The sequence below is a fragment of the Syngnathus typhle genome, linkage group LG14 (genome assembly GCF_033458585.1).
Source record: "Syngnathus typhle isolate RoL2023-S1 ecotype Sweden linkage group LG14, RoL_Styp_1.0, whole genome shotgun sequence".
NCBI lineage: Eukaryota > Metazoa > Chordata > Actinopteri > Syngnathiformes > Syngnathidae > Syngnathus > Syngnathus typhle.
In genome coordinates, this window is record NC_083751.1 from 5966150 (window position 1) to 5978653 (window position 12504).

At 37.3% G+C, this 12504-nt stretch overlaps 1 protein-coding gene across 1 annotated transcript in view; it reads right to left on the bottom strand.

Annotated features, from left to right (window-relative positions):
* The window catches only part of LOC133167148 (voltage-dependent R-type calcium channel subunit alpha-1E), a 59836-nt gene that overhangs the window by 23819 nt on the left and 23513 nt on the right, over positions 1-12504 (bottom strand). The window contains exon 6 of the mRNA XM_061297735.1: positions 9751-9854. Coding sequence (XP_061153719.1) covers positions 9751-9854 — 104 coding nt within the window. The remainder of the gene's footprint in view (positions 1-9750; positions 9855-12504) is intronic.

Here is a 12504-nt window from a genome sequence, read left to right on the forward strand (position 1 = left end):
TGCATTCTTTTGAAGAATGCTCTGTTTTGATTAGCAAAGTCAGAGAGCGGAACATGAGTGGTTTATAAACGGATTGGTTGTCTTCTATTAGGAGAGGAGGAATCAAGCTTTGTCTCGCATAATGGCAAAGCAGCAAGAAAACGATGGCTAATCTTTAACACATTTTCAGATAAGTTCAGTTTTGAAATGCTAGTTTCACAGTGTGGGCTAGATGGCAATTTAAATGAATATTCTTGATAATTTGACGTAATGAATTCAAACTAGAGCTGTCAAAGTAAATCGATTAATCGACAAGTAATCGATTATCAAATTAATTGATAACTATTTTGATAATCAAATAATCATCTAGAGCATTTTTTTTTACCTCAGAATTCTCCAAATCCCTCTCAACACTATTTACTAATTAATTTAGTCATTTAATTTATTTAATTTGTCATTATTATTATTATTATTATTATTATTATTATTATTATTATTATTATTATTATTATTGTGTGAAGGCGAAGGCCTTCACACATATGTTATTCTACTCCATTTACTTTATTATTGTGTGAAGGCGAAGGCCTTCACACATATGTTATTCTACTCCATTTACTTTATTATTATTATTGTGTGAAGGCGAAGGCCTTCACACATATGTTATTCTACTCCATTTACTTTATTATTATTGTGTGAAGGCGATGGCCTTCACACATATGTTATTCTACTCCATTTACTTTATTATTATTGTGTGAAGGCGAAGGCCTTCACACATATGTTATTCTACTCCATTTACTTTATTATTGTGTGAAGGCGAAGGCCTTCACACTTATGTTATTCTACTCCATTCACTTTATTGTGTGAAGGCGAAGGCCTTCACACATATGTTATTCTACACCATTCTCTATTATTATTGTGTGAAGGCGAAGGCCTTCACACATTGATATTGTACTTTATTATTAAACAACTTATTCCTCCCATTTTTTTGACATCTAACTACTCCCACATGCTTCAACCGATTCACCTCGTTCAACCTTTCACACGTTCCAAAAATTCATGGCACGCTTGCCAGTATTTTTCGCGTTCATAACATTTACCGTTTTTAAGTAATTAGCAAATTTGTGCCTTTTATTTCCCCATTCATTCTTAATGGCAATGTCAACCCGAGCCAGTTTCCTGTAGTGGGTTCGATTCCCACATTGGGCGTCATTAATTATTTTACTCTTTATTCTTCCCGCTTATCATTTTCAACGCTTATCATTTGTAACTAACATTCGCATTCAACATTCATTACATTAAGCAATTTCCACCACTTTGATTACGTATTCGCATTCAACAAACACATTCATTACATTAACCAATTGCAACCACGACATAGTAAGGGACTCAATTAGCTCGTGGGAAACACAAGTGATTCCAGTACACGAGCATCATTCCCGAGTGGTATCAAAACCCGCGTCAGTTCGATTCCCACATTGGGCGTCATTATTTATTTTACTCTTTATCCTTCCCGGTTATCATTTTCAACGGTTATCATTTGTAACTTTTGTCATTCGCATTCAACATTCATTACATTAAGCAATTTCCACCACTTTGATTACGCATTCGCATTCAACAAACACATTCATTACATTAACCAAATTCAACCAGCAAGAAGGAAGGATCCTCATTAGCTCAGTCGGAAACACAATGGAAATGTCAACCCGAGCCAGTTTCCTGTAGTGGGTTCGATTCCCACATTGGGAGTCATAAATTATTTTACTCTTTATTCTTCCCCCTTATCATTTTCAACGCTTATCATTTGTACCTTTTTTGTAACATTTGTAACGTTTCATTTTTAACGCTTATCATTTGTACCTTTTTGTAACATGTATTTGTAACATTTTCCCATTTATTTCACAATTATCTATTTTCCCTTTGTATTCTTCCCGCTCATCATTTTTAACGCTTAACGTTTGTAACTTAACATCTGCCTTCGCCTTCACACGCAATTTCTTCCGAAATTGCAATTCTAGTTGTGTGAAGGCGAAGGCCTTCACACATATGTTATTCTACACCATTCTCTATTATTATTATTATTATTATTATTATTCTCTTTTATTCTCCACACTTTTTTGACACGTTTCATCTTCCACATAATTCATCCGATTCACTCCATTCCACTTTTCACGTATTCCAAATATTCACGACATGAGCGCTTATATTTTTCTCGTTCCGAAAATTTTCCGATTCCGCAAAATTCCCAAAATTCCGACAAATTTTTCCCCATTCATTCTTAATGGCACATTCGACATTTCACATTTACGTCGTTCCAATTTGAAATTCACATCATTCAGCACATTCTAATCACATTCGGAAGGATTCTCGACATTCCCAAAATTCCCAAATTCGAAAATTTCTCGTTTTCACGTTAAAAATTCCGACAAATTTTCACAAAATTTCGTTTTTCACCTCTAACTTCTACATTTTTCAACCGATTCAACTCGTTCCAACTTTCAACTGTTCATCTTTTGCCTACCTATTCCACAACGTCCCACTTACCAAAAACTTCACATCTTTTATTTTGAAATTCAACCAAAATTCTCTAAAATTTCGTTTTTCTACTCTAATTTCTACATTTTTCAACCGATTCAACCCATTCCAACTTTCAACTGTTCATTATTTTTCTACTGATTCCACAACTTCCCACTTACCAAAAGCTTCACATCTTTTATTTTGAAATTCACACCCAATTCCTTTTCCCTTCTCATTTCTACATTTTTCAACCGATTCAACCCATTCCAACTTTCAACTGTTCATCATTTTTCTACCTATTCCACAACTTCCCACTTACCAAAAACTTCACATCTTTTATTTTGAAATTCACACCCAATTCTCCAATATTTCCTTTTCTCCTTGTCATTTCTACATTTTTCAACCGATTCAACCCATTCCAACTTTCAACTGTTCATCATTTTTCTACCTATTCCACAACTTCCCACGTCCCAAAAACTTCACATCTTTTATTTTGAAATTCCCACCCAATTCCTTTTTCCCTTCTCATTTCTACATTTTTCAACCGATTCAACCCATTCCAACTTTCAACTGTTCATCATTTTTCTACCTATTCCACAACTTCCCACTTACCAAAAACTTCACATCTTTTATTTTGAAATTCACACCCAATTCCTTTTTCCCTTCTCATTTCTACATTTTTCAACCGATTCTTCTCATTTCTACATTTTTCAACCGATTCAACCCATTCCAACTTTCAACTGTTCATCATTTTTCTACCTATTCCACAACTTCCCACGTCCCAAAAACTTCACATCTTTTATTTTGAAATTCCCACCCAATTCCTTTTTCCCTTCTCATTTCTACATTTTTCAACCGATTCAACCCATTCCAACTTTCAACTGTTCATCATTTTTCTACCTATTCCACAACTTCCCACTTACCAAAAACTTCACATCTTTTATTTTGAAATTCACACCCAATTCCTTTTTCCCTTCTCATTTCTACATTTTTCAACCGATTCAACCCATTCCAAATTTATTCACTTAATTCACCTTATTCTTCCCACATTCACTCCCATTCACCCCCACTTCCACTACGCTTACACAATTCAACCCTTGACCCCCAATTCCAGTGTGGCGGCCATCTTGGATGACCCTGAAGTGCCACCAATGAACCCAGAATGAACCGGAAGTGGCCCAAATCAAACCGAAAGTGACCCCAAATAGACCGGAAGTGACCTCAGGTAAACCGGAAGTGACCCCAAATCAAACCGGAAGTGACCCCAAATGTACCGGAAGTGACCTTTTTAGACCGGAAATGACCCCTTATAAACCGGAAGTGACCTCAGACGAACCGGAAGTGACCCAAATTAAACCGGAAGTGACCCAAATAAACCGGAAGTGACCCCAAATAGACCGTAAGTGACCTCTGGTAAACCGGAAGTGACCCCAAATCAAACCGGAAGTGACCCCAAATGAACCGGAAGTGACCTTTTTAGACCGGAAGTGACCCCAAATAAACCGGAAGTGACCTCCGCTAAACCGGAAGTGACCTGTATTAAACCGGAAGTGTCCCAAATAAACCGGAAGTGACCCAAATTAGACCGGAAATGACCCGAATCAAGCCGGAAGTGACCTTATTTCAACACTAAGTTCCCCAAATAGCTACATTTGCGCTAACGTCTTCGTTTTTTGTCCGATTTAACCCGTTTCAACATTTTTACCCCAAAAGTGAACCTCCTGAGGCCGTTTTTTTTGTTTTGTTCCAAATTTAGAAAGATTTTGGCGCAATTGCTTTTTTTTATTTTCCCATTCATTCTCTCTATGGTGATTCAACATTTGCTCTAACTTCTACATTTTTTAACTGATTCAACCCGTTCCAACTTTCAACTGTACATCTTTTGCCTACCTATTCCACAACTTCCCACTTACCAAAAATTCCAAATTCGAAATTCAACCAAATTCTCCAAAATTTCGTTTTTCTACTCTAATTTCTGCATTTTTCAACAGATTCAACCCATTTCAACTTTCAACTGTTCATATTTTGCCTACCTATTCCACAACTTCCCACTTACCAAATATTCCAAACTTCCAATTTTGAAATTCACCACAAATTCTCCAAATATTCTACATTTCTCAAGTAATTCAACACGTTTCAACATCGTTCGGCAGCATTCCCCGAAAAAGTTATTCATACATTTCGCCTTCACACGCAATTTCTCCAGAAATTGCAAAATTCTAGTTATTATTATTCTCTTTTATTCTCCACACTTTTTTGACACGTTTCATCTTCCACATAATTCATCCGATTCACTCCATTCCACTTTTCACGTATTCCAAATATTCACGCGACGAGCGCTTGTATTTTTCTCGTTCCGAAAATTTTCCGATTCCGCAAAATTCCCAAAATTCCGACAAATTTTTCCCCATTCATTCTTAATGGCACATTCGACATTTCACATTTACGTCGTTCCAATTTGAAATTCACATCATTCAGCACATTCTAATCACATTCGGAAGGATTCTCGACATTCCCAAAATTCCCAAATTCGAAAATTTCACGTTTTCACGTTAAAAATTCCGACAAATTTTCACAAAATTTCGTTTTTCACCTCTAACTTCTACATTTTTCAACCGATTCAACTCGTTCCAACTTTCAACTGTTCATCTTTTGCCTACCTATTCCACAACGTCCCACTTACCAAAAGCTTCACATCTTTTATTTTGAAATTCAACCAAAATTCTCTAAAATTTCGTTTTTCTACTCTAATTTCTACATTTTTCAACCGATTCAACCCATTCCAACTTTCAACTGTTCATTATTTTTCTACTGATTCCACAACTTCCCACTTACCAAAAGCTTCACATCTTTTATTTTGAAATTCCCACCCAATTCCTTTTCCCTTCTCATTTCTACATTTTTCAACCGATTCAACCCATTCCAACTTTCAACTGTTCATCATTTTTCTACCTATTCCACAACTTCCCACTTACCAAAAACTTCACATCTTTTATTTTGAAATTCACACCCAATTTCCTTTTCCCTTCTCATTTCTACATTTTTCAACCGATTCAACCCATTCCAACTTTCAACTGTTCACTATTTTTCTACCGATTCCACAACTTCCCACTTACCAAAAGCTTCACGTCTTTTATTTTGAAATTCACACCCAATTCCTTTTCCCTTCTCATTTCTACATTTTTCAACCGATTCAACCCATTCCAACTTTCAACTGTTCATCATTTTTCTACCTATTCCACAACTTCCCACTTACCAAAAACTTCACATCTTTTATTTTGAAATTCACACCCAATTTCCTTTCCCCTTCTCATTTCTACATTTTTCAACCGATTCAACCCATTCCAACTTTCAACTGTTCATTATTTTTCTACCGATTCCACAACTTCCCACTTACCAAAAGCTTCACGTCTTTTATTTTGAAATTCACACCCAATTCCTTTTCCCTTCTCATTTCTACATTTTTCAACCGATTCAACCCATTCGAACTTTCAACTGTTCATCATTTTTCTACCTATTCCACAACTTCCCACTTACCAAAAACTTCACATCTTTTATTTTGAAATTCACACCCAATTTCCTTTTCCCTTCTCATTTCTACATTTTTCAACCGATTCAACCCATTCCAACTTTCAACTGTTCATCATTTTTCTACCTATTCCACAACTTCCCACTTACCAAAAACTTCACATCTTTTATTTTGAAATTCAACCAAAATTCTCTCAAATTCCGTTTTTGTACTCTAATTTCTACATTTTTCAACCGATTCAACCCATTCCAACTTTCAACTGTTCATCATTTTTCTACCTATTCCACAACTTCCCAAATACTTCACATCTTTTATTTTGAAATTCACACCCAATTCCCTTTTCCCTTCTCATTTCTACATTTTTCAACCGATTCAACCCATTCCAACTTTCAACTGTTCATCATTTTTCTACCTATTCCACAACTTCCCACTTACCAAAAACTTCACATCTTTTATTTTGAAATTCACACTCAATTCCCTTTTCCCTTCTCCTTTCTACATTTTTCAACCGATTCAACCCATTCCAACTTTCAACTGTTCATCATTTTTCTACCTATTCCACAACTTCCCACTTACCAAAAACTTCACATCTTTTATTTTGAAATTCACACCCAATTCTCCAATATTTCCTTTTCTCCTTCTCATTTCTACATTTTTCAACCGATTCAACCCATTCCAACTTTCAACTGTTCATCATTTTTCTACCTATTCCACAACTTCCCACGTCCCAAAAACTTCACATCTTTTATTTTGAAATTCCCACCCAATTCCTTTTTCCCTTCTCATTTCTACATTTTTCAACCGATTCAACCCATTCCAACTTTCAACTGTTCATCATTTTTCTACCTATTCCACAACTTCCCACTTACCAAAAACTTCACATCTTTTATTTTGAAATTCACACCCAATTCCTTTCTCCCTTCTCATTTCTACATTTTTCAACAGATTCAACCCATTCCAAATTTATTCACTTAATTCACCTTATTCTTCCCACATTCACTCCCATTCACCCCCACTTCCACTACGCTTACACAATTCAACCCTTGACCCCCAATTCCAGTGTGGCGGCCATCTTGGATGACCCTGAAGTGCCACCAATGAACCCAGAATGAACCGGAAGTGGCCCAAATCAAACCGAAAGTGACCCCAAATAGACCGGAAGTGACCTCAGGTAAACCGGAAGTGACCCCAAATCAAACCGGAAGTGACCCCAAATGTACCGGAAGTGACCTTTTTAGACCGGAAATGACCCCTAATAAACCGGAAGTGACCTCAGACGAACCGGAAGTGACCCAAATTAAACCGGAAGTGACCCAAATAAACCGGAAGTGACCCCAAATAGACCGGAAGTGACCCCAAATAGACCGGAAGTGACCTCTGGTAAACCGGAAGTGACCCCAAATCAAACCGGAAGTGACCCCAAATGAACCGGAAGTGACCCTTTTAGACCGGAAATGACCCCAAATAAACCGGAAGTGACCTCAGCTAAACCGGAAGTGACCTGTTTTAAACCGGAAGTGACCCAAATAAACCGGAAGTGACCCAAACTAGACCGGAAGTGACCCGAATCAAACCGGAAGTGACCTTATTTCAACACTGAGTGGCCCAAATAGCTACATTTGCGCTAACTTTTTCGTTTTTTGTCTGATTTAACCCGTTTCAACTTTCAACTGTACATCTTTTGCCTACCTATTCCACAACTTCCCACTTACCAAAAATTCCAAATTCGAAATTCAACCAAATTCTCCAAAATTTCGTTTTTCTACTCTAATTTCTACATTTTTCAACCGATTCAACCCATTCCAACTTTCAACTGTTCATCTTTTGCCTACCTATTCCACAACTTCCCACTTACCAAATATTCCAAACTTTCAATTTTGAAATTCACCACAAATTCTCCAAATATTCTACATTTCTCAAGTAATTCAACACGTTTCAACATCGTTCGGCAGCATTCCCCGAAAAAGTTATTCATACATTTCGCCTTCACACGCAATTTCTCCAGAAATTGCAAAATTCTAGTTATTATTATTCTCTTTTATTCTCCACACTTTTTTGACACGTTTCATCTTCCACATAATTCATCCGATTCACTCCATTCCACTTTTCACGTATTCCAAATATTCACGCGACGAGCGCTTGTATTTTTCTCGTTCCGAAAATTTTCCGATTCCGCAAAATTCCCAAAATTCCGACGAATTTTTCCCCATTCATTCTTAATGGCACATTCGACATTTCACATTTACGTCGTTCCAATTTGAAATTCACATCATTCAGCACATTCTAATCACATTCGGAAGGATTCTCGACATTCCCAAAATTCCCAAATTCGAAAATTTCACGTTTTCACGTTAAAAATTCCGACAAATTTTCACAAAATTTCGTTTTTCACCTCTAACTTCTACATTTTTCAACCGATTCAACTCGTTCCAACTTTCAACTGTTCATCTTTTGCCTACCTATTCCACAACGTCCCACTTACCAAAAACTTCACATCTTTTATTTTGAAATTCAACCAAAATTCTCTAAAATTTCGTTTTTCTACTCTAATTTCTACATTTTTCAACCGATTCAACCCATTCCAACTTTCAACTGTTCATTATTTTTCTACTGATTCCACAACTTCCCACTTACCAAAAGCTTCAAATCTTTTATTTTGAAATTCACACCCAATTCCTTTTCCCTTCTCATTTCTACATTTTTCAACCGATTCAACCCATTCCAACTTTCAACTGTTCATCATTTTTCTACCTATTCCACAACTTCCCACTTACCAAAAACTTCACATCTTTTATTTTGAAATTCACACCCAATTCCTTTTTCCCTTCTCATTTCTACATTTTTCAACCGATTCAACCCATTCCAACTTTCAACTGTTCATCATTTTTCTACCTATTCCACAACTTCCCACTTACCAAAAACTTCACATCTTTTATTTTGAAATTCACACCCAATTTCCTTTTCCCTTCTCATTTCTACATTTTTCAACCGATTCAACCCATTCCAACTTTCAACTGTTCATCATTTTTCTACCTATTCCACAACTTCCCACTTACCAAAAACTTCACATCTTTTATTTTGAAATTCACACCCAATTCACTTTTCCCTTCTCATTTCTACATTTTTCAACCGATTCAACCCATTCCAACTTTCAACTGTTCATCATTTTTCTACCTATTCCACAACTTCCCACTTACCAAAAACTTCACATCTTTTATTTTGAAATTCACACCCAATTCCCTTTTCCCTTCTCATTTCTACATTTTTCAACCGATTCAACCCATTCCAACTTTCAACTGTTCATCATTTTTCGACCTATTCCACAACTTCCCAAAACCTTCACATCTTTTATTTTGAAATTCACACCCAATTCCTTTTTCCCTTCTCATTTCTACATTTTTCAACCGATTCAACCCATTCCAACTTTCAACTGTTCATCATTTTTCGACCTATTCCACAACTTCCCACTTACCAAAAACTTCACATCTTTTATTTTGAAATTCGCCACAAATTCTCCAAATATTCTACATTTCTCAAGTAATTCAACACGTTTCAACATCGTTCGGCAGCATTCCCCGAAGAAGTTATTCATACATTTCGCCTTCACACGCAATTTCTCCAGAAATTGCAAAATTCTAGTTATTATTATTATGCTGATGATGCTTGCATCACAGATAACAAATAAAAATCTCCAGACAAAAAAAAAAACCTCAATACTTGATACTCACTGGGAATGCCCGAAACCAGTTTAAGTGGTCGCAACACCCGCACTGCCCGTAGAGTTCTCAGATCCACAGAGATGTTCATATGAGAGCCTGCTGCAGCCAAAATCCTGAGAAAGAAATATGAAAACAAGAACAAAAGGGCATGAATTTTGGGATTTAATGCAAAAAAAAAAAGGCTCTCCTCAAATGCACACAGCATTTCAGAGGAGGGCTGCGGTGTTCTGATATGGACCGAGAAGATGTGAGGCTCTTTGGGGGTTGTTTTGGGCTCTTTCCACATGTGTAGGAGGATACACAGTGGCAAAAGACAGTTTAGGGCACAACAAAGAAAGCAGCTCTGCCTCGGTATGGGATGGATGCCTGCGGCCTGAAGCCGCATGAACCTCTTGGACAGAAAGTCACACACACACAGGAGTATGGCTTTTAAGGCTTTTTACCAACACAAGACCTCCAAACGGACATTTACACCTCACAATGGCATCCCCTGAACTCTCAAAAAACAGTTGGGGTCATTTTATTAAACCGGCGAGAAGTTTAGAGTGTACCCCGCCGACCGCCCAAAGTCAGATGGGAATTTGAGTTACAAGAGGTTGAGCACATACGTCAGATGGGGTGTGAAGGACTAAAATAGCTTAACATCATCATTATCACCATAAATATAGAAGGGGAATTATCCTCATGAGCTTCACACCTCCAACTATACCCCCGTGGAGCCCCCCCCCCCTCAAAAGCGTCATTTGTTCCCAAGCTCTTTATCTCCTTTCTTCTTCTTGGTCTTACTTTTCCACAGCTCCGGGCTATTCTCATGTCATGTGGTACTTCCTGCACATTGCTCTTCTCACGCCTTTCTTCACATCATTAGTCGGTCGTGTCTGGTGGTTAGTTGTTATGGCGACAAACGGAGCGGAGTTCTAAAAATGTCACCCTCGTTTAGTTCAGTCAGTCAGATGGATGGATTTTACTCGCTGCATCTACCTGCTAATAAATTATTTTATTAAGCTAGTGTTTGTGTACAAGTGTTGGCTAGCTGGTAATTACAAAAAAAAAAAAGAATAACCTTACCATGACTTTTGTGCAGTCATTAACTACGACAGCTTTGCTGTCTGGATCTGCAAGTCTGGCGGCATGTAAATAAGCCAAGGGAGTAAAACCACACGCTTGGATTGGCACAAAACAATTTGGCTCACATTTTGGTGTCCTCGCTCCTTTGCTCACTCGCAGGCTGTTCATTTATTTGTGCTCGTTTGTGTTTGGTTAAATAGAAAGATCCAGCAATGTTTTATCTCCAATGAGGTGATTATAATAAAATCAATTTGCTGTCTTGTTGTGGTCCCGACTCGCCAACCAACTATCAGTTTGTATTTTCCCTCGCAGGCCATCAAACTAAAATCCCACACACACTTCAGACAGCCTAAACAGCATCTACAACCGAAATTCCCCTTTCTCAATTTTGGGTTTGCGGCAGGCAATCGGGTAAAATTTGAGTTTGAAGCACAACATCATGCTGAGAAATGTTTGGCTAGCTCATTAGTTCATTTTTCTCATGTCAAAATGTACGTGTTAAGTTTAATGAACACTTAATGAAAGCAATTAAGTGCAGACATAAATGGTAGTTGCATTGACCTTTAAAATGATAAGGTCATTCTTTGATTAGCGGACCCTCACAGATATGTGTGTGAAAAGTTGTACTAATCAAGCGGCGGCCATTTGCTTTGTGAGGTACACGTAGCTGTCCACTGATTAGGTCATTCTGGGGTCAGAGTGGATATGTAGGTCAAACACAAATTAATTTCCTCTCAGCCTCCTCCTCCCAAGCACATAATCAAAAAATAATATAATAAAGCTGATTAATTTGTTCCAGGCCAACCTGTCACCATCATAAAAGTTTGAGAACAGTACAGGTTTGTTATATAGTCTATTGTACTTATTAAGCTATAAAGAAATGCGAAAAAACTATCTGTCACTTCAGCAGTGTTGGAAAGTAAATTTACAGTTCTGGTGTTCCCCAGGGCTCAATCATTGAACCCATTCTGTTTATAATTTGCCTGCACACACATGGCTATATATTCCGCAAATACAATATCTATATTTCTACTGTTATTCGTGAAAATAAATTGTCATTATTTCATCATACTGTTTTGTAATACTTTTCGTGTTTATTCTGTTTGGTAATGCTGTAAGCTTTTTCCAATAAAAAAGGCTGGCTCAATAAAGGATGAGAAATACTATTCCGAGGCAGTCGTAAAGAGAGATGCACACACACAATGGTAAGACGGTCACACCTGTCAGCCGTGACACGAAGAGTCATGACGTCTTCACGTAGCGTGAGAAATCTATTGGGACATAGATAGTGACAACATTGTGACTTGGGCACCATGTCACTGTCAAGCCCGTATCGCGAGATCCTCCATAACAGCTGTTCCGAATATTCTGACTTTACCGACAGTTTTTAGTGACACTGTTAGAAATATTTGCAGTCTTGCAGAATTGTAATGCATCATGCAGACATGCATTTAGAGATGTGCGCCATAATCACCAACTCTAGTGAGTGTGATATTTAGTTTTCTATTGAAACACTATTAAATTCTGTCATTTTCTTTTTTTTTTTGGTGATTATTACGACATGTTAGGGGTGGAAGTATGTCCCTAAACAAATACTCAGTCCACCACTGAGAAACTGAATAAAAATTAAACACTTTTATGTGCTTTTATGTGTGTACAATCTAAATACCCATTGCAGACGGCTTACTCCAGTGT